This window comes from Falco biarmicus, chromosome 8, assembly GCF_023638135.1.
Source record: "Falco biarmicus isolate bFalBia1 chromosome 8, bFalBia1.pri, whole genome shotgun sequence".
Classification (NCBI taxonomy): domain Eukaryota; kingdom Metazoa; phylum Chordata; class Aves; order Falconiformes; family Falconidae; genus Falco; species Falco biarmicus.
In genome coordinates this window covers 63567574-63590813 of record NC_079295.1, presented here as the reverse complement: position 1 = coordinate 63590813, position 23240 = coordinate 63567574, and the positions used below count along the sequence as shown (strand labels likewise).

The window sequence follows — 23240 nt, the reverse complement described above, 5'->3', positions numbered from 1 at the left end:
TTGGTAAGCTAATGAATTATTTCCAAGTTTGTACCAATATCTACAGCAACATGAAAGAGAAATCACATACCAGGGAGATTGCAGCTGAAGAGGCAGAGCATGGTGCACAAATTGTCAATATTTCAGGACTATGATTTGATCCCGTAGATAGCTGTTGCTACAACATTGCTTAAGAGAACACCTCAAGCTAAACATTTTATCTCACAATATAGTTGTCCAATATAATTAACTGGGCTTGACCAATCTAGCTGGAAGGTAGCAGTAACAAATACCCAACCCCACCTGCCATGCCATTGAGGAGAATAGCTTTGTAAAGATGTGAGTAAACACCTCATCTGAACATGGAATTCACAGATGCAATTTCTGCTGGAGCAGCTGGCTCACTAGGTGGACGTCGAGCACATGTATTATGGACACATTTTTCCAAATACAGGGATCCACTTTCCTCACACAGAATTTATTTATCACCTTCCTTTAGATGAGCTGTCTGTCAAGAACAGATACACTGCGGAAAGTTTCCTTCTCCTCACTCAACAACTCCCTCTCCCACTTAACCCAACAGCCCCTTTTTAGGTTCCGTTCCCTCTTCCTCAAGGTAGAGCTTAGCTTTTCCCTGGCAAGCAGCAACCTCCACGCTTCTGGGATGATTACAAAGCTCTGCCATAAGGTCGTTTCCAGCAAATCAGAAATATGCACACCTCAAAAATAAATCTGTTTTAAACTGTGCACTTCTAATGAGCCTCCAGAGGATGCCTGGAGGTGTCAGGGATGGATGTCTCGCTTCTCTACCCCACGTGGTTGCACTGCCTGGCAGGTAATACAGGTACCAGAGACTTTAGGATCACTGCAGTAAATCTGGAGCCAGTCCAACGCCATTCACTGCTGCTTCTCTCCATTGGCAGGGATTTATCCAGCAACCATTCCCAGGGATTTATCCAGCAACCATTCCCAGCCCAGGCTCCTGATGCATTTTTTCACCCAGGTCACTCAAATTCACCCTTCCCTCTGGTTTCCCAGTCCCCTGCTGCAGTGTTGGGAAAGCTCTGGGACAGGAGTCCACGCCGTGGGCTGGTGCTGCCCACCCTCTCCAACTGTCATCCAGCGTTTCTCTGACCTCCTGCTGCAGCTTCACATCTCTCCATCATGCTTTTTTTGATAAATAGGAGAGGTAAGAAAGGAAAATCTGATCTAAGACAGACTCAGGGAAGAAAGCAAACTCCTTTCAAAGAGTATAACAGCATTATGAAAGAAAGTTTAAGAGATGAGCACATTGATCCTGCAGCCTCTTCTGCATTTGTTCCTGCATGAAATATGCTCCTTCTAAACAACATTTGTGTTCTTTAGATAATAACATATCCATAGACGATAACATGTCTCTCATCTTAGAGAAACAACAATTTTCTGTCTACATGTAGCATATGCACGAGCGCTTGGGAAATAACAACTGGACTGAAAAATAACAATTCAGTATTTGTCTTTCAAACTGCCTTTGTGGGTTGTTTTGGTCCAGATTCGCCATCAAGGATCTCAAAACGTCACTGCAGAGCCACTAGAATCCATGTGATACAGCTGCCTTCAAGAGCCACGCTGGGAAGCGCAGGGCACGCAAGGCGACCTCGGTCAGCCACGATGGTGTTGAGATGGGGAAATGATCTTGGGGTAGTACGATTTCTAACCTGACCTAGCGAAATACTCCTGGTCTTCTATGCAACCTCAGTGAAAAAGCTTCTTAAACCCAGTGTGACCTGGGAAAAGCTGCTGTGGGGCAGCAAAGACACTCGCAAGAGGCATCTTCTGTGCTTTCAAAACTGTAACGTAATGCAAAGGCAAGCTGTGAGGAGGGGGTGTGGTCAGGAGAGCGCGCCAATTGGCAACGAGCTAGAAATTAAGGGGATTTGATCATAGAGTTAATAACTTCTAAACAATGTTGACAAGTTAAAGCCATTTTGATGGAATGCATGTTTTCCCTCTCTTTGACATATTTGTATTACAAATTGACCTGTCCACATTGACGATAATATAGATCTAGAAGATTACACTGCTATTTTTTTTTTTCCTTCAGCTTCGCTCCCACATCTGCCAACCTGCTACTTTCCCATTAGGGAAGACAACAGGAATGCCCAAAGTGACATGCCTAATTCTAATGACCCCCAGTCAGACACGGTTCCGGAAGTTATATCCAAAAATCACTTGTCTGAGCATATTTAAAGTATGACTCAGCTGGGTGATGTCCTTGACAATTCACCGGACTATCTCCACAATGATTTATCAGACGCATGCTCTGCTTTAGCTCTTATGACAACTAAGCCTTTCATTTATTACTCATTTATTGAATCTTTGTGACAATATAAAGACAAGACAACAGACAAATATACTCACTAGTAACTCCCTCTATTTTTGGAACATGAAAATCTTGAGATTCTCATATTAAAAATTATTCTTTTTAATTATGGTCCTAAGCCTGCTTATCTAATAAAATTTATTAATGAGAAATTAGAAGACACTTACAGGTTGGTCTTGCCAGAGCTGCCAGGGGAGTGTTTCATCCATCTCATCCGTTACTTATGTATGATTAAGGCAATTTGAGAAGTGATACTTTAATCCTGTGTTAATAGATATTTCTAGTTGTCCTCATATATGCAAGTAATCTCCTAGAAGTTGTATTCCTGGGATTCAGGAACAAAAGAACTTTCAGAAAATCAGCAGAAAGGTGACAGGGTTAGTAGAAGGGCCACTATTTCTGTCCATAATCCAAAACTCTGCATTAAGATGTGTATACAAATGATGAGGATGATTAGAAAATATTATTAAAAATGCCACCTATTAGATGTGGTGCTTGTAAGGGTGAAACCACATTTCAGAAAAGCTAAGAGACTGGATTGTTCTCATCCATGCCCTTTTCATTCATTTACCGCTGATCAACATGGATGGGGATCAAAAATGTCCTTTGAATCTTTGTGGGTCTTAGAGAGAGATGATGGGTCAAGAGAAAGCAAGAGAGAGACACACAGAGTGAGAAAAAGATCATTTTGTGGCTCTGTAAGTTAGAGAAAGGCCACGAGACTCTTTAAAATGAAATGTAACTTGTAAAGCAGCACAAGAATGACAAATTGGAAAGCTCTTCACATTATCAAGGTCATCTTTAAACCTTTCCAATACCGTGACACTATACCAGAGCACGGTGCACTGAAACAGATGTGATGGAGTTTTTGAGAAGATAAATTAGATTGACACTTTCTGATGTCACTGAATTCTGGTAATTATGTTCCTCAGCTTGCTGAGCAGCCATGCCCGCAGCCTGCTGCCAGCATGCAAAAATGAGTGGCTTGGGTGAATTTCAAGCAACAAAAGGCTCAACCTAATTGGCCAAAATACGAAAAATGTGCAGGATGCTCTGCCTTTGAACTGCTATTGCGAGCCAAATTCTGGCTCGTAACAAAGCAGAAATTCCGTAAATGCTTAAGGACAGCAAACCAAAGTGTGTGCTTAAGACAAGTGCTTGAACCATTTTTGAGATTTTTTTCCTACATTGTGTAACAAAGGAAAAAGATACATTTTCACCAAGCACTAGCATTCGCTTACAGAGTCCCCAAAACTTCTGAAGTTGCAAGCAATGAACTTTGTTTTTAAATTAAAAGCTGATGAGCCATTAACCGCTCTTGATAAAAGTGGAGATTCTGAGAAAATTGAAAATGGAGAAGTCAGTCTGATTTTCAGCTTCAGATGGAGAACAATTCTCATCATATACAAAATCCTTTTGATAGACACTCATTGTTACGCCTTGGGTTTTGTTACATTTTTGCAGTTTATCGATTACTATCTCTATTCATTGGCTAACATTTTGTACTTGTCTTATTTTCATTGCCTACTTAAAATTCACTGAACCAAAAACTCATACAAATGACTCTTGGAATTTAGCTTCGAGTTGCTGTGACATTGAGAACCCACTGATCCAAATATGCTCCCAAATAACTGCATGTCAGGCCTTTATAGCTAGGTTAATTCACTTTATGGCCTTCTTAATGTATGAGGTTTTATGTTTTACTGTATATCTGCTGGTTTGAGTGTGATGTGTTGAATTAAATGCATATGTGGTTCAAACAGGTCCAAGGTGACAACTGAGGCTAATTTTAAAGCACTTTAAACATTATTATACAAAGTGGGGTGGTTTCTTCAACAAAAAGCCAGAAGTCAAGAAAACAGAAACCACTCTAGAAAAGAGGATATTTGGCAAAACCAGAGGTTTTGTATTAGCATTGCAGCTTGCCAAAGAGCATCGACGAGGAATGTGCTGGTGTGGGGCTCATGGCGATTCCCACGCACACCAGGCTCTTCCTACCGAGCAGGCTCTGGAGCAGGGTGTCCTGGTTTAGTAAATGAAATCAAGAGATACCAAAACTATTTTGCCTATGAAATGCCATACGCAAAGATTTGAGAATCCAGCTTAAGAGGTAACCGGCTTGCTATCAGCCTTTTGCCTGCACTCAACAGTTCAATGGTTGAATCCTCCTTTTGTTTAAAGAGTATTAACTACATACAAGTACTCTGTACCTCACTATCCCAGCTATCGAATTATCCCCCCCCCATTTTCTCTCTGCCTTTCATTTTTTAGTATCCCAAAGTGACAGGCATCAACAAAACTATCTATCAATCAGGTGAAGAAGACAATGTGGGCCTTTTCCAGGGAAGGACTTCAATGAACGCTTAACTTAAAGCATGAACACAAAATCATGAAGATAAACAGGATAACGCAAGAACTTATTTTTTCAGCGTAAGTAGCTCAGTATCTAGGGTTCCTTGCAAATGGTGCTGAGATATGTGTCGAGATTGCACACCATAATCCACGTACTAACACAGAAACAAAATGCAGAAAAGATCATTCCCAGGCAGAATATTCAGTAAAACACCCTCCCCACAGCAAACTAACTCACACTACCCCACGACATTTAGGCAGGTTTCAACCCTGTTTCCTCAGGATTACTCAGAAACAACATACTCGGGTCTACAGACCCGGCCAGTTCTCTCCACTGCCGTCCACCAGAACAACAACAAAATACACACAAAAACAATAAGCCCCACACAGTTTCACCAATCTCGTAGTTCATGTTTACCCTTTGGAACACAGTAGCCTTTAGAAACAAGCTTTCTATAGTGCTTTCACGCATTAAATACAAAAAGGGATTATCTTTGCTGATCATGTCTGAGAAGACAACATTGCAATCGCAGATACCCACATGCTTTCAACACCCAGGACAGACAAAAGCATCGGGACTCACGGAAGGCTGTATAGAGCTCCTGCAGGGTTAAGCGGCCATCGTTGTTGTAATCATCAAACCGGAGAAGGTCTTCTAGTGTACAATCCAATAAATCATCTTCCAGGTCCTCCTTCTTCATTAGCTGTAGCAAAGAGAACAAGCAATCTTATATATAAGGTAAAGCTACAGGCTGCTGTCCTGGCTCAGCCAGCAAATTTTCCATTAAACAACCTGTGGGGAGAGATATATATAGATATATCATTAGCTGTCATTATGTATTCACTTTGTATCAAGATACAACTGATACTTGCGTTCCTGCAGCGTTTCATGGGCCATGGACCCGTGAGGGTGAGGAGCCTCTTCCTTCAGCAGCAGCACAGAACTGCATTTTCACTTTGCAAATGTATACATATATATATAAAAAATTCAACAGGGGAAAAGGAAAGTCTGTTTTTCCACTCTCCTCTGTAGGTAAGGACCAAATTATATTGCTTGCTTTTAGGACCAGAATGGGCAAGACTGAGCATTGTATTCAACACTCGTGTGTTTTTCAGGCCCCTGACTGTGTCTTATGTATTCTAAACATTTCACACATTCTACACTAAAAATGAAGATGGCTGTAGAAGTTGTACATCCAAGTTAGCAAATAGCAAAAATAAGACCCAAGCATAATGAAAATGTTGGGTTCTGTGAATTTATTGTAGAATGTGAAGAAAACTTCTGAAATGTTGCATCTTCTGGGCAGAAAGGCTTTTTGCTGTAGTCCAGGGACTCTTACTTACTATTCTAGTCTTGGCCCATTATATTGAAGCAATTTAAAGTAATAATGCTAAAAAAAGACCCTTCACCTAGCAAGTAAAAATGTTCAATAAAAGTGAGATCAACCATAACTTCCAAGATCAATCTTCTAAAGATGGAAATTTCCCTTTGCCTACCTTTGTACTGAAAATTGATTAACTTTTCATAAGACTGACAAGTTTTTACTAGTCCTTTTGATTTAACATCGGGGGGTGGGGGGGTGGGGGGGGAACCAACACAAAACACTTCAGTTGCAACAAATTCAGTAGATTTATGAATCTGACTTGAAAATACATTGAAGTTTTAAATGGAAATAACATTCCAATTACCACTGTTGTTAATAGCCCTGCATACCCACGTCTGCAAAACTACACGGGCACTTCATGCTACCAGGGTCTGGTGGGAAACTGTTCAATCGGGTCTGCCAGCAGCCAGGAGGCAAAGCAGCTCTAAGCAGAGGGGCTGCACCATATGCTGCCAACTTTTTTCTCAAAGCAATCCTGCTGTGGAGAACAAACAGGTGGGGGGCAAAGATCCTCACCATCTCCCGGTGCTAGGTAATGCCCCAGTGCAGAACCGTGCCCTCCGGAGGGACTCTCCTTCCAGTTTCTCCTTTGGGGTGAATGCCTCTGCAATGAGCCTCCTAAAGATCCCCCCTTCAGGTCTTAAAAATGACTTTTTTTCTGCAGCAGTGCACATTACCTGCCTCGAGTTTTTCCTTGCAGACAGGGTTATAGTGCTCGAGAGACTATTTTTCTTTTAAATAAAACAAAGAAAATGCACAGCAGCAGCTCAACCAGCAGCCAGAGAGAACGAGATCCCACCGCATCATGTTCATTTCAGCTGCCTCTACCCACGGGCAATGAAATTCCTATCTTTGGGGGAATTTTAAAGTTGTACAGAGCTTCAAATAAAAGAGCCAATGCAAATCAATCACAAATCTACCTAACAAGGCAAGAAAACTTCTGTTAAGACTGTAACATGGAAAATTAAAAATTGCTCATTACCTACAAAAAAACCCTTGAAAACTGGGTGAATAAACCGATCACGTAAGAGCACATGAAAATCATCTTGTTGTTGAGCTAGTAAGAAAAATAAAGAATTGACATGCTACCAGTAAACTGTGAATCCTGCAGCTGTGAAAGCACCAGAGCTGCCCTGCAGACAGGTCCTCAGCCCCGTCAGGATTTCAGCCACGCTCCCACCAAGGGACCCAACATCAGTGCCACTCTGCTCAGGATTAAAAGGATTCATGGCTTATCTATACTCTGCATTAGCCTGCATTATTTTGTCTTTTAAGAGGTGATTGTGCTGTCAGCTCAGCAATGCTGGTGGCAAGCACTGTGGTGGATGTTTGGGAGAGAGGGCTTCTAGCTGGGGGCTGAACTTATTCTGGTCTATCAAATTGAAGTGGGCTGCACATGTGTGAGCATGTTTACTGATTTTGATAACAGTGAGAAAAGAAGAAACAAAATAATAGTAGCTAAGGTCTATGCTTGCTCTTGTAAGCAAGACCTGAGCTCCCAGCACATCTGCAAACGAAGCCCACAGTAACTTTGCGGCAGACCCTAAAGCACTGAATCCTGCTCCTTTAAAATGCAGGTCATTGTTTCTTCTTAATGGTAATGGCTTGCAGGCTGCCAACCCTTTATTTCCATGTGAGTTGAGTTTCAATATCCTGACGGAATAAGTTTCATGTAAAAAGAGAAAAAAATTGGACAGCAGAACAGACACTTGGATGTCATTATGCAAAAGCTGGCTTTGAATCCAGATAAAAGTGTTTTCTTATACCTACCATGTTTTTATAAAAAAAATCATCACATTTAGATGAAGTATTGTATATATTCATAGCTCTGAGATCTAAGGGAATTTACGCTGACATTTTGCATTGTGCAGAAAGGATCGTGCATCATGTCAACAGCCTGAGGATTAAAATTCAGTGCGAGCCATCCTACACAGGAGCGAGCCCAGGGAGGAGCAAGCTTGCATCTGTCCTCCTGCTTGCTCCAGCTTGCATTTACATGCTGGAACTGCAATGCAATTCATGCGCGCTGGAAAACCTGAGTGCAGGTGAGATGCTCCTGCAGCCCCAAGGGTGAAGGGCCAGCTCTGGAAACTGGAACAGGTCCCAGGCAGGTATTGGCTTCCAAAAGGCTCTTAAAAGGTGCTTGCTTCTAACTCATAGATGCCAATGAATTGGAAAAGACAAGATTGTCCCACATCTGGCATAATGCCTTTTCTCATATTTACAGGCCTGTTTTCTCAGGTCTGCATGTGCAAAGAGCAAGTTCAGGACACAGAGTAATTGGCTCGAGTGCCCGGGCTGTGTGTTCCATTCACTTTACCAATTAAATGCATTCCAACAGCACAGCATGCCCATAATTAGAAATAACATTTTTTTTCTATCTCTCACCTTTTCTGCTGTTACTAAGTTCTGCTAATCAACATTTCAGCATCTGTCTAGGGATTTTGGGAAAATAAACCTGTTAAAAAATATTCCAGCTTTGCTGTCATGTTACTACATGCTAATGCACAGTCCAGAAGGCAGGGAGGAAGAATTAAGAGATTTCTGTCTAACTTAAACACACCTAAAAAATCCAAATTAATTCTCCCCAAGCCAGCTAGCTGGAAATACTCCAGAAGATGACATTTAGTGTGAGGATTAGTATCTATTTTCAGAAGCATGGATGGGGTTGGAAAGCTGCCATGTTTTTTGTTTGCAGAGGAGCTTCAAATGGCTGAGACAACAGTGTCTCCCCAGAGATGCAGAGAAGAGACTCACACACTGCAGTAGATTTTCCTCCTTTACCTGCTGCCGGCTGGACAGTTACAAATGACTGTTCTCACAAGAGTGCTGCTGCGTTACATTCAATTCACACTTTGAATGAAAAATTCAATCACTTCATAATTCCATTTTCATTGAACAATAAACCCACCTGAGCCAGTTCAGAGCTACTGAGATGCCCATCACTGTTTATATCCAAGTGCTTAAACATATCTTCAACTAAGAAGCGCTTCTGGGATACTCTGTCCTTGGGCAGGCTGCTCGGCAGGCTCTGCTGATGAGCTTGCAGGTCCAGGAGGATGCTTTTGAGCCGGGTGTAGTCTGCCATTGTACAGGTGTCACCTAGAAGACAAGACCGCATTATCGGACTACATACATTTGCCCTGATCTTTTTAAAGGACTGAGCTCCTAAAGGGAAAAACAAGGCACAGTCGAAGCAGGCTGTCTGCATATACAGCACCACTAGGCTCTGCACTCGAGGAGCTCCTCCTGTAGTCGTTACCTTTTGTAATAGCTGGCAGTTTTTCTAAATCCTGCTGTCAAGGATGCTCTCCAGCATGCTACCTTCCAGATTACAGGGCTTCAGTTACAGACTCCCACGCTCAGCTTTGTAATCCCCACCCATATTAAATTGGCTCTACATTTTTCTAAAGATAAAATAAATTCATCTGGTCTGTGATTATAAAGTAAAAAAAAATAAACCTGGGGAAGCTGATGTTCACAGGCCACAAACATAAATAAACGGTACCCCTGAGTGTCACCCTGTGCCAAACGCAGGGCTGACCACAAGGAATCCCCCTAAAGGCAGCCCAAGGTGGTAAGACAGCCAAAGGGGGGACAGCAAGGAGCACAGGGCTGCGGGGAGCCCCTGCCACTGGGGTGTCGCTGGTGCCTGTGCACATCACCCCACGGCAGACTGACATCAATGCCTTCCTCAGCCCCCAACCAGGAAAAAAGGTTATCATCATGGAAAAGCCCTCAAGCCACTTGCTCTGACGTGACACCAGCCTAGCCAGAGGAATCAGATTGAACCTTCAAGACCCTGAAAGCTCCTGCTGTGCTTGCAGCAGCCAGCTCTTCTGCAGTTCTCCTCCAGGGAACACCTTGCTCTGATTTAAGGGCTTCCACATGCCCCAAACATCGCCCCATGTTCAAAGTGGTATCAGATGTTATGGCCCTTTTCTACTCAAGTGCTGCCTGGCAGAGCTTGGCAGAACGAAGAATGGCAACCGTCTCTTTTGTGCAAATCTCTCTGCCTTACGGCAGACCACAGCGGCTGGTGCCTCGCAGGAGCCTGCCTGGCTCTACCTCGGAGCAGACCCTGGAGCACCCTCACGCTCCAGCTGTCCCACACCGTGTGGGCATCAACCCTCACCCACCAACAGTACCCACACAGTCGGCTGTTCCCACTAGGTGACCTTTTCTCTGTAAGGTGCTTTCTCTATAATGCAGATACCCTTATTCTCTGTAACAGTGTTTTTTAAAGAACTTTTAAAGTCCTATCACTAGATTAAATCTAAGGGAACCTGGTTTCACCTCACTTTAAGGCACAACACCCTTGTAGATCAGCTCCCCAAAGACTCCAAACATTATTCCTCTGAAAAACAACAGAAGACTGGCATACTGACAACTAGTATTCCTGTCCTTTTCTCGCTGAGCTGCACCAATTTTGATTCTCTGGTCCTACTCCAACCAAAACCCAATTAAAATTCCAGGTGGGAGGCACTTCATGATAACAAACTCATCTACCATCAAGATTTTTTTTTCACCCTTTGTATTTTGTGCTCACAGCTTCAAAAGCACCATGACTTGAGAAGGTGAGAGAGGACACAGGGGCTAGACATGCGTTCAGCATCCAGGTCAGTGCCCTGCCGCTACACGAGCAGCAACTGCAAGGCAAGGCTTATTTTCCACCCTGAACTCAGACCCTTCTAGTTTTGAGTTTCTCACTGCTCAGGGATATTAAGCAGCTGCTAATTTTTTCCTTCTCTCTAAACAACCTTCAGAGAGCTCTTGGTCCCACAGTGGATCAGTCTTGGGTTGGGGGGGGGGGGGGGGGGGGAAGGCTACTCAGCTACTATCAGTCTTGTTTATTACTTCTGCCTCCCCCTCTGCCCCCCCCATGTCATTGAACGGCTATTGTGAGGGCAGTATGAAGAAATCTCTTTCTTCCAATCATGTGCTTATTTAAGAGTAAAATTGATTGCTGTATCCAGTGTAATCAAGCAATTTCGCAATCTTATTGTAAATACCATTTTAGGTACTGCAATAATAGTTTTTTCTGAGCTGGAGTTTTCTCTTCAGTCAAATCTCAATCCCAGAGATGCATCTAAGGCTAATGAAGATAGGGCAATTATTTAATTTGCTTCCACTTCTGTTTCTGCTTGGCGGTTTCCATTTAAGAGCACAAGCATGGTTACAGGCAAGCCACATGGTGACAGCCGGGCAGGCTGACCCCCTTACACAGCCCCCCATGGTGGGGACCACCCTGCGCCCGGCTCTGTGTGTGCATCGCAGCCACCACATCTGCTCAACCTGGCAGCTCCCTTCACCCCTTTTTATTTCTTATTTCTTTCTCCTATCAACTTTTGCCAGTAGCATATGCAAAAGCAGCTCTTCCTTTACGCCCTCCAGCCCTTTTACTTTTATTTATTATATTTATTTTTCATAGCTGGATTTTTTTTCCAGATACTCCCTAACTGTTGCCTGCAGCAGTGCTTCCCCAGCCTTCCTCCCTCACTGCCCTTCTGACTTGCCTCCACCTTAACCCTCTTTCTGACCACAAAAGGAAGAACTGAAGAAGGACCTAAGCACTCCTGAAGTCTCCTCGTCTCTTCTAACAGCACTTCTCACTTTATTAAGCTTGTATTGACAACTCCTCCGGCTAACAGCTATGCCTAGCACTGGTCTGATACATACCACGCACCTGCTTGGAGGATTAAGTGGGTGTGATAGTTTCTTGAACCCTGGAGCCTCGGCCAAAACCCAGCACAACTGCATGTTTAAACAGAATTTCCAGTATGAATTGCGTGTTAATGCAACAGCAAAATATAAGCAGTACATGCAAGGAGCAGATGTTTGAATCCAAATATTGCACGTGTATTCCTGTGCATGTGGGACCTGGCCAGGTCACCCAGCGGTGACACAGCCAGGCTCTCGGCTGTGTTGCATGGTGCGAGCCAGGAGACAGCAGTCTCCTTTCAGTGCATTACGACCCTCACCGATTTTTCCATGCTCTGAAAACAAAGCCACCACCAGACCACTTGTCTTGAGAAAGTACACACTCATTTGGGCTGCGAGACAGCCCACGGAAAGCGTCTCCATTCCGGAACTTTCAGAGGGTCACAGCCATGCTGCGGCCTCCAGGCAAACGTGATGGGTACCAAGAGTGAAATAAAGGAAACCACAGGACAGAGGCGGCGACAGCCTATGGCAGCAATTCCCAAATCCTGCTATAAACTCACCCCTCCCCCCAGCACATCACTGCTGTGTCCAGGGTCAGGGACCACCTACCCAGCAGAGCCCCATCCTGCGTGGTGGGATAATGCCATCCCACGGCACAGACAGCAGAGGAATCCCTCGATAAGACAATTATGTCTCCTATTCAAAAAGTAAGTTCAGTTTCACATGTTGTTAACACACACCAGTCGGAAGGTGAGAAGGTGCTCTCAGCCCCTGTCAAAACTGCTCCAAACCCTCATTATCTTCACTTCCCTCTGGAGAAAACTGCGCTCCCGGCTCTGCTGGAGATGGATCCCCAGGCATCTCTCCACAGCCTGAATGTGACAGACTCCGCAGGTCTCACACCTTTGAACATTTTCCCCTGACCTCGGAGGGTTGCGGTGACGCACGAGCAGTCACTGCAGAACATGGCACTGGAGAGCTGCTCAGCACCACGCAGCGCGCAAAGCGACGAGTAAAACCAATAAAGTTCTGTCCCAGGGGTGCGAGATTAATGATTTGTGCTGCTTTGGCTGAACTAAAAGACTGACAGGAAAACGCACAAGAACCGTAATATATAAGCATAAAAATAGATACGTGTAATTTATTTTTTTAATGTCACTGAGTGCAAAAACAAGGAGAGAACCACTCCAGGTCAAAGGAAATACTCTGTTTGACCTGAAACTATAACCTTATAGTAAGTCTGGCCAAAGCATTAGTTCCAAAATCATCCACGCTTGGGATGTCTGAGCTGATGATTTGATTCTATTTCAAACACAACTTTCAGGCTCTGCAGCAGCCAGACACGAATGCTGGAGGCACCCCATGGAAGACATCGCCTGCTCCTCCACCAAGGAAGGGAGGAGACACACGCAGACAACTTGCATCCTTCGGCAAGCCAGCGCCAAGGACAGCTACTCTCCCCTGTACTAAAGATCCTTCCCTTTCCTAGGCATCACATTTTTTAACCTATCCTCCCAACAGAGACTGCTAACAGTCCTTCCTCAGAGCTGGTGGTATACGTCTTGCGAAGGACAGCTCTGTATTCTCTCTCCCTCCCACCCACCCCCTCCTGCTGCTGCTGACACCTGCAATCTTAGGCTGTGCCTAGGATCTGCCAGCTTTATCTGCTAATTACTGTGTCTTTAGGTTTCCAGCAGCACTGCCACCTCCTGCATGTTTGCTGTTCTTCCAGGTATTACAACTGTAGCTGTTAAACAAAAAGAAGCACAGAAAAGCCACCTGTATGCCCTCTCACTTATCCCCCTTCTTGTCTCTGCTTTGTGAAGTGCCCCCAGCAGTTTCCTTTGCAACATAAGCTCATCATTAGCAGTTTATCTCATCTCAGGTTGCTCTCATTGGTAAGTCTCGTTAATGGATGTCTCTCAGCTTGGTTTCCTTGTTAGGGCTTTCCAGGGACTTGGATTCTGTTTGCAGTTGTGACCAGCTCAGACAAGTTGCGCATTTCCAGAGGTGGCTTGCTTGCAGGTGAGTATCCCAGCTTGCATGCCAGGAGGCGACCACCACTGCTCTTCAGAGATGGGGTTTCAAAGGACTTCTTCCCTTCCCTGCTTGTGAACACCAGAAATGCCACCACATGTGCTTCAGTCACCTGCACCGCACTACTGCCAGCTGATCCCCTGTCCGCACTGCCTACTGGTGTGCTCAGGGCACCGTCCCCACCACATAGCTGGGGGAACCAACACACAGAGAGCCAGACACACAAAGTTGGGACGAGCTAAAATTGCTATCCTGCCTTCCATGCCCTAAACTAATTCTCTACTTGATCATCTTTCTTTACTGCTTTATATGAGGGCTGGTTTGAAAAATGTCACGTTTCTTTCCCATCTTTAACCATGATCCCAGTACGATACACTCTGCTAACTCCAGGAGAAGAGGAGAACTAAGGGCATACTGGAGGCATTTGACATCAAAACCAAAATGCTGATCATCTAACACAGGGCAGGGTTTTTTTGGTGTGTGGTTTTTTGGTGGTTTTTTTTTTTTTTTTTTCTTTTTACGTGAACTTTTATACTTTTGAATTCCAGTTTTGGAGTTAAAAAGCCACCTATACCATTTCAAGAGACTCTGTATCACTTCTACTGATGGCCACTCCACTTTTTGAACACAAACCTAATTTGATAGCAATGCTTTGTACAACAAACAAACCCTCCCCGGGAAAACCTGCATGGTTTTTGTCCATGCTCTGGGCAGCGATGCCTTTGTTCCCATCCTGCTGCTGGAGATCAGCCTGTATTCCCCCTGTAAGCTCTACACCTGACTTTGTAGCCCTAAGAAGAAACAGTGGTGACTTTGAAACAAACTTCACATAAGGTACAGCTCCCTCCTGTGCTCTTTGGGTAAAACTTCAATATACTTGCCACACTCAATAGACAGGGATTTTTGGTATTTTTTTTTTTTTTTTTTTTTAGAAATGGTCCATTAAATAAACCCTCCACAGCAGCCTGCAGCGGTTCTCCATCCCCAAGCCCAACTCCTGCGGCAATCATCATCGTGTGATGCAGGATGGAGCCAACAGCGAGGAACCATGCTGCAACACCCCTGGCCAGGGACGCCTGCAATCTCCCCCCGCCCCCCCCCATGCTGGGGTAGATCTCTGAAGAAACAAGACCTTTTTATCCATTTACAGCACTTTCAAAAACAGCGAAGCCTGACACTGTTTGAATGAAAACAAAAAATACCCAACAAAAAGACAGGCAAAGAAAAACAATAAACCAGAAGAAGACTAAAAGAACAATCCAGTGTATTAAGGTCTGATTGCTAAAGTGTGGCCAATAACTGTCACATTTACATGCTCCGCTCGCTCTGAGCAATCCTGTTTCTTGCTCTGTTTTGCAGCAGCTACGTAATTCATCCTGTTTAGCACTTCTGCATGCTTTGGCAGATAAAATATTGATCAGCCTGCCAAGAAACACAGAGTGCCATTCTGTTTTCATGTCAGAACTCAGTAATGAACTAGATTTATCAAGAGCATCCTCTCTGTGAAAGGTCAGTGGTGAATGTGGCTAAATGGTGATGACAGATCATTAATCCAGTTCCCTCAATAATTGCCCTCTTTAAGAATTTTATTCCTGGTTTCTGTGAATTGTAGCAGGTTTTTACAGTGGGATCCCTGAGCAATCTTCAATCCACTTCTGAATCAAAGCAGATAACAGAGAAACAGCAAGTCTGGGGATTAAACTGTCCTTCAAAGAAACGCAGTTAACAAAATAAAAATACAGTGAGGAAATGCAGAGCTTGCTTTGATAGGTAAACCAGCCTCCCTGGAAAATGTTACTGTGCAAGGTGCTTTACAATACAATGATTACTAGAAATGTCAGGACTTCTTTGAAAATCAGAAATGATCTGGTAACACCTACAGAGCACCAATCTCTAAGCCCTTGGTGTACAGCCAACCTGACAGCAGGTGTGAACCTAAACACGTACAGAAGTCTTCAGAGGATTTGAGCCCCACTGGCTACTGAGCTATTTGTCAGCACTACAGGGGCTGCACGAATGGCAGGTGGCGCCCACAACTCTTTGCAAAATCCATGACAAAGGCAGTCATTGGCATCAAGGCTAAGTATAGGAGTATGTAGTTATCCACACAAGAAGGTATATACAGGGCGAAACTTCTTGTGACCCTCCAAGAACCCTGGAGGAGGTTCCCCTGGGCAGCGCCTCTGGATGCCTGGGCACTGCAACCCACAGCAGCCCATGCGCTCCAAGGCTGGGCTCCAGCCCTGCAAAATCTGCAGCCACGCTGCTGACCGCCACAACCCCAACCCAGGATTAGAATCAGCGTGCTATCACTGCAGGTGAGTTAGGACATCATGATGGGGCAACCTCCCCCTGAGCTGCCAGCCCTGCCTGGCTCCCTGTATCCCACACCATCACCTGCCAGAAATCTGCCCGCAGCGGCAGGACCACGCTCCTGCTCACTGCCACCACAGAGGAGTATAATCATAACTCAGTACAAATAAATCACCAACAAAGGTGAACTCCAGCGGCACTAATTTTCAAGGCAACCCTTTGCCACCACCAAATGTGGTAATAAAGAGCTGTTTGGAACTGGCTGAAGAGTGTCATTTCTAAGGCAGGAGGCACCGGGGGTGTCATTTTATTTGACAGTTCCTCTTAGACCACGCTGGCTATTTTCAGCTGCTCCTATGGCTCCAGGAAGAAATGCAGTGCCGGAGATAGGAGCGCTAAGCTTTGATTTCTCTTCTGTATCCATGGGGCAAAAAAGATGTGGTTACCAAAAATTAACACTTCTTAACAAAATTAAAGGGATTTGAGAAAGGTTTTGTTTTCAAACAGCCCATCCTTTCATACGCTTTACTCAAGCTTTATCTGGTATTGTTAGGAGCATCAGAAAATGACTAAACTAAAATGTTACGGGATACAAATTTATTTATGAGCGTGGCTCCTTAATTCTTGTGCCGTTTACAGCTAAATTGCCTATCAGCAACAGCTCATTTTCATGCATACAAAATGAAAGTGGTGGCATGCCTAAACTGCAAAAACATGGTCCCAAAATATCAGACTGCTGAATCTGAGCGAGACGATTATGTGAACTCTTTACACCAATAATCCATGGCCTTGTGGCCTGATTGACTTGACAGAACAGGTTTACACAGGGACAGGAAAATTAAAGATGACTTCAGTTCTTTGGGGGTCTCATTGCAAATCCCCATTCCTCCATGCAAATTTTATATCTGTCTCTTTCCATCTATCTTCCTCTTCCTTTAATTGCTCTTTTTTTTGCACAAGCGCAGAGAGGTGGAATGGACTTTCCTTCTACTTTTCCTGTGTGGTTGAAAAGAAGAAGAAAAAAAATCTGCTTTTCTCAACAAGTTGCATGAACAGACTCCTCTGAGCAAGCGTAGCAGCTCGCTGCAGTAAGAGAGGAGAATATCGACAATGCTTTGTAAAATTCAGATTTCTTGCAATGTAGAGACACCTGCGCATTTCGAACCTTCCCCTGTCCTGATTTTTATAGGCTGTAAGTATTAGAGGTCTGAGCAAACTGATTTAGGATGAAAAAAAATTAACCCAAATCTTACTCTATAAAAAGTCATGATAGCAACCATTTGGCTTGTGATCACTCGGAGGAAGCTGCTGTAGAGTACCAGGCAGAGCTCTGCGGCAATTGCACTGCAGGTAACCTCACCGCCATGTTTCTATAATGTCTAATAAAAACACAAAGAGCATCCTGCTGCCTCTGAACACCACTGAAGTCCACGATCTCCGCCGTCACTGTGCACTGAGGAAGGCATGCATCGCAGGCATGACATTTAGGCAAAGCTGGCTAACCGCATCGTGCTCCCACGGCAGTACCACCTGCCCGCCTACTTCACACATGGCTAAACCCCTTAAAGGCTGAATACCTATTTTATTCCTGATTTGAATTTACAAGTTAAGTGAAACTCTGGTAAAGTTCCCGCTAAGAGGAGCAGATGTTTAACATCATGAAAATTCATGAACATTAGCAATCCTTCAGCTGCTGCTGCTGAAAAAATTCAATTAACAATAAAAGCCCAAACTAACTTGCTTATCTTAGGGATACGTTTCAGTTAATAAGATGTACATTTATCAGATATCCATATATAATTTAGCAGCAACTGGGAGCTCACCAAATATATCATAGAAACGGAATGGAATGGAATATATACTACAAAGTAGATACTATTAAACAATAGACATTTACAACCTGGAAAAGTTAAAACTTGCCTCAGTGTGTATTTATTTCAATATTTCATTTTATTACAAGAAAAAGCACCCATCTATTACTCTGTGAGCTTTTAAAATATATTAAAAACTTACAGCATCAGAATATAAATTCTCTGTTCTATAAACAAAACCTCTATTCCTACCTTAAACAATTACCTTCCAAACTGCATAAACCTAAATGAATCACACGCCTTAGCCCCAAATGCACAGGAAAAGAGATGGATGGATTTGCAGTCTTTTTTGGGAAGCCCAAGAATTACAGCTTGGTTTTCCAAGTCAAAAGCAAGTTCTGGATCTGCACGCTTCCCGGGAGGGAGCAGGCAGTGGTACAGGCAGGAGGTGTTGGGAGCAGCCCCAGGGGCGGGAGGCAGGAGGAAGCTTGCAGGTGGGAAAGCACGCGATAAATGTAATTTATCAAGTGCCTATCACCACCTAGGCAGCGTGCCACAGATTTATAGATTTTTAAAGCCAGGAGGGATCATGTGCTCACTCTGACCTCCTCCATTACAGAAGCACCGAATTCAATGAGATTTTCCCTGCAGCAGCTCCATAATTTGTTTGCTCTATAGCATACCTCCTAGGAAGGCTTCCAGCCCTGATTTTAAGCACATAAGAGCAATTTTTCAGACAACTACTTAGTCTCAGTGGGCAAACATATTTTATTTTTAATTTGTTTAGCTTCAATTTCCATCTACTGAATTTTGTTATGCATTTGTCTGATACATCAAACTAAGTCTTACAGCCCACATGTAATCTTCCCAGGTTTGCACTGATGTTGGGTTCTGCTCATATCTCACCTGTTCTCTCTGATGAGCTGTGTAAGGCAGCTCACGTTCTAAATGACTGGGTTTTTCTCTTTTCTGGGATTTTTATTACCCCACAGTGGGCAACAAAACAACCATGGCCACATCTGCAAGAACCTTTGGCTCCTAAGTCAGCAGCGGGCAGCTCTACCACAATTCAGTGCCCACCACCTGAGCTGGCTCAGACCCTTCCTGTACTACAAGGTGATGCTCCACTACCCACAGAGCTCCAGCCCACTCCCAAGGCAGAAATTTCTAGAAGATTATGGTGTGGACAACTTCTCTCATCCCACCAGGACATCTCTCCGAAAGATGCGCTCAGACAGAATTCCCAAACACTATTTAGCATAAAGAAGATGTAACTAACAGCAATGCCTCGCCTGGGAAAGTTTTCTGTGTGATACCATAAGCAATCAAGGCTTGTCTTACTGCTGTTTTTATTAATTGCTGCCTACTGAGTATCAGCTGATATTTTTGCATCAAAAAATTAAAAATGTTTGCCAAACCAGAGAAAAAAAACCAATGCCGAGAACATCAAAGCAAATGAAGACGGAACACCACATAGTCAAGGCAAACAACTCATAAGCAAACCCTACACTGCTCATCTGAACTATTTGGTGAGCACAAACATAGTAATAGAAATCACGAGTGAATTATGCATGATTCATAAACAAAAAACTGGCTATGTCTAATGATTAATTTATTCAGAACACAGCCCACTGCTATAAATGTGTGACTCCACAAAGAGACATGGTCTTATCACACAGTTCTGTGCCCGTTATGTACTCTCTCCAAATTATATTTTGTCTTCAGATTATATTGTTTCTCTTTGTAAAAACTATTAAGCTAAATTAGTGATGCTGCATCCAAAGTTGCAGATAGGGGGGCAGTGAGCAGGAGAAGAAAATGTACCATATGCAGCTGGTTTTAACGGTGACAACACAACGAGCTTAGGAATGCCTAATTACTTAAGATCCCAACCCAAACCAAATTCACAGCGTAATGAATTGACGCAATTATTGAGAAACACTGTATTGAAATAGCCTGGGAAGACAGTGAGGCTTTTGTAAAGGTTAAGCAAAAGAAAGTAAATCAAGAGAGGTGCCTGGGCAGATGCAAGGTGGGCACTGGGGATGTCACCCCCAGGAGGGACCTTCGTGCACATGGGGAGGGAGCCACAGGCTGGGGATGGATTTGGCAGGGCAGCGGAGCCAGGAAGGCAGGGGCTGGCATGGATGGGGAGCAGAGCAGCCAGCACCTGGGAGGATAATTAAGCGGGTATGTTGTGCACGGCTTTGAAGAGCATGGACTTAGAGGATCAAATTGTGCGTGGCTGCCAGCTGCCTTGGGGAACGTGAAACGCAGAGAGGCGACAGCAGACTCAAGTACCAAATTCCCCCAGATATGGAGGGTGGGTCTGTCAGTGGCACTTCAGAGGGAGCACAGCAAGGTGCTTTGCTCAGCTTGCACAGGTCGAGGTACAGCTGCAGTCCCGAAATGCTCTTTTTGCTGCTCTCCTCCTGCTTGCTTCCCACAAAGGGGCTGGGGAGCAGGCAAACAGCCAAGCAATGTGAAACAAAGCAGCTTAGCAAACATGTCATGGGATACTGAGGTAGCTGTTTGCTTCCTGAACTAAGTGATTTCTTGGAGAGGCACCATCATCTAGACCATGTCCTCGGGAAAGACATCACTGCTTTTCCTCCCACGGGAGCCTGGCTTTGCTGTGCTCAGTCTGTCCCACAAGGGATATTTCATATTATTACACTTTGCAATATGAAAAACAAAACAAAAACAAAGAAAAAAAAAAGGTAAAAATGCCTATCTGTGAAAAGCCATGCTCCTGGACAGTAAAGGCTGAGCAGAGCTCCTGAAAACAGGGTTGTTCTGCATAAATCCAGACTTTGATTTCCATTTCATTGCTTCAACAAATCAAAGGTAATAAAAGACAATCCTGCTGCGGGCTGGCGTCGGTTCGTGTGATCTGTGCTGACGCACCCACGCACTGTTCCTTCCCGAGCGGCACACGGCAGCGTGACACGGCACTTCAGGAACCTCTATTCAGCGTACAGTGCGGTATGAATAACCCCCCCGCTTTTAGAATGAATTAATCAGATTGTATTTACTCTACAGACTTCCCCGTGCTTTTGCTGTAAGGATAGCTGGGTGAGAGAGGTTTCTTTCCATGAGGTGAATCCTTTGGACCACCAGTGATGGCATGAAGGCTCTGATCAGTGTGGCTTTGCTTGTGATGGACAAAAGGAGTATCTGGGAGGCAGCTGCAGGATTGTGGGGGGATTTTAGTGGGACTGAGGAGCAATCTGCATTAATCTGGACTTCTCCCTGTCCTATGTATATCCACTCAATTTAGAGGCTCTGGCCGTGCATTCAGAGAGCTCCTGGCACGGCACTAGAGCACGGCCAAAACACAAACAAGAATAAATACAGCTCAACAGATCTGCTGGGACTCTTCTATCTACAAGCACAGCAGCATCAGATGTGGTTGTCAGCAAAAGATTACAAAAAGCACAGAAGCAGCAAAAGCAGGAGATGGACAAGAAGTTAAGAGCTATCATCTTTGGTTTGATGCACATGGTTTGGAGACCAGAGACAAGGGAAAAACCAAAACAAACACACCAACAGGTAAAGAAGAGGAAGACTGTTTTAAAGCCAGTATCATCTTTTGCAATGCATCTGCTGTAAACAATGGTTTACACCTAGTGCTGTGCTTTAGTTTTAATTTTTGCACCAGAGATTGCTATTTTAAAATGAAGGGAATAGCCCTGGCAGACTATTAATGTTTGGGGAGTGCTGCTTTATTAACGTTGAAGCCAAATCTTCATTAGCAACTGCAGGACAGGAAAAAAAAAAAAAAAAAAATTCTGGCCACTTGAAGCACCTGAAGACATCTATGACACATCCACTTGTCATCATGAACCTGAAAATTTAATTTTCATACAGTGATGATTAGCTTAGCTTACTTTCCACTTTAATAGTGACATGAGGAAAAGACTTGGTCCGTCAGTCTGAGTGACCAGAAAGCCTTGACTACCTTTTCACTATAGCCAACTTGCAGTCCTCATTTCTATACAGAAAACCTCATCACAACTTTAACCCAGACATCCTGTAACTTAAATTAATGAAACCAAACAGGCTTTTGTTAGATAAATGGTACATTTGCTCCTTATGCCTGCTTCAGTTGATGATGCTACACAATCTGCTGTTTGACATTTTACAATACTCTACCTCATTCCTATTAGAGAAAGCAAAATTGTCTAGATTCCTCTGGGAAGTAACCAATGCTCACTTTTTTTATGGCTGACTGGCACATTTATCAAATGCTTCTAGATAGCAAATGTATTATTTGGAAGCTTTAATAAACGTTAAAGCCCTCTGGCACTAATGTAAATTTTACTGATCCTGCTGTGCTCTGAAACACTTACCTTTCCAAACAATACACTGGCTTCTACTGTCAGAAGGAACACTTCACCATCACTCTGTACTAGAAAGCCCATGAATCCTGGTCCCTGGTAAAGGTACTTTGCTTCCTTACTGCCTGGGTTATCTGCATCATAAAGTACACGTCTGAAAGTGGCCAGCAATGTGTACAATAAAGGCTACTGCATGCCATCCTTAGTGATGGATGGAGTCAAGAACGTTAAATTTTTTTCTTGGGTATTTGCATATACAGGTTTTCCCTGTCTCCTTCTTGAAGACAGCTCTTGCCTCTATCACAAGACCGCAGGATCTGCCCTGGCACGGCTGCATCTTCTATTACAGCAACTTTTTAAGTAATTCTGAGCCAACCATTGCCTACAGTTACCCTGTTTCTCTCCGTAACATCCCTTCTCAGAAGCTGTGTGATGTTTACCACTCTCCCTGCAGACAGGGAGAGCAGAGGGTACGTGCACATGCTGGCAACTAGTTCTTGTGACATTTTCAATCCAAATGCAATAGGAAAATAGGATAATTCTCCCAGACGGTGTGTCCTTCCACATCTCCATAATCAAAAGCATTCAGAGAAACCTGCCACAAAACAGCTGCTGATTTTAGGCACTTCCCCGCCTTGCACTTGAACTGTGATGTCTCCCAGCTCCTCCTGCTAAGCAGTAAAGGACAATACAATTACAGTAACCAGGAGTATTTATTATTGTTAAGGATGTGTGTAATGGTCTGATAACGATGTGCTGTGACTGTTGTTCAGATGTCATTAGGAGACTTCTCAGGAATCCCATTAGTAGATCTAACGTATGCCCTAAAGGGCATTACTGCAATTATAAAATGTTAACTTCTAAAGAGGAAAACATGAACAAGGAGGAAGAAAGTACTTCTATGTTAAAAAAAAATAAAAATAAATGAAATCAAGAAACTTCACACAGAAAACTCTTAAATTGCTCCAGCAACAACAGATTAAAGGGAAACATATAC

General features: G+C 43.8%; 1 protein-coding gene across 2 annotated transcripts in view; it reads right to left on the bottom strand.

The window, feature by feature from the left end:
• FSTL4 (follistatin like 4) overlaps window positions 1-23240 on the bottom strand; it is a 236531-nt gene that overhangs the window by 100871 nt on the left and 112420 nt on the right. For both annotated transcript variants that reach the window (XM_056350374.1, XM_056350375.1), the window contains exons 5-6: window positions 8990-9180; window positions 5277-5397 (exon numbers count right to left, since the gene is read on the bottom strand). In XM_056350374.1, coding sequence (XP_056206349.1) covers window positions 5277-5397; window positions 8990-9180 — 312 coding nt within the window. The remainder of the gene's footprint in view (window positions 1-5276; window positions 5398-8989; window positions 9181-23240) is intronic.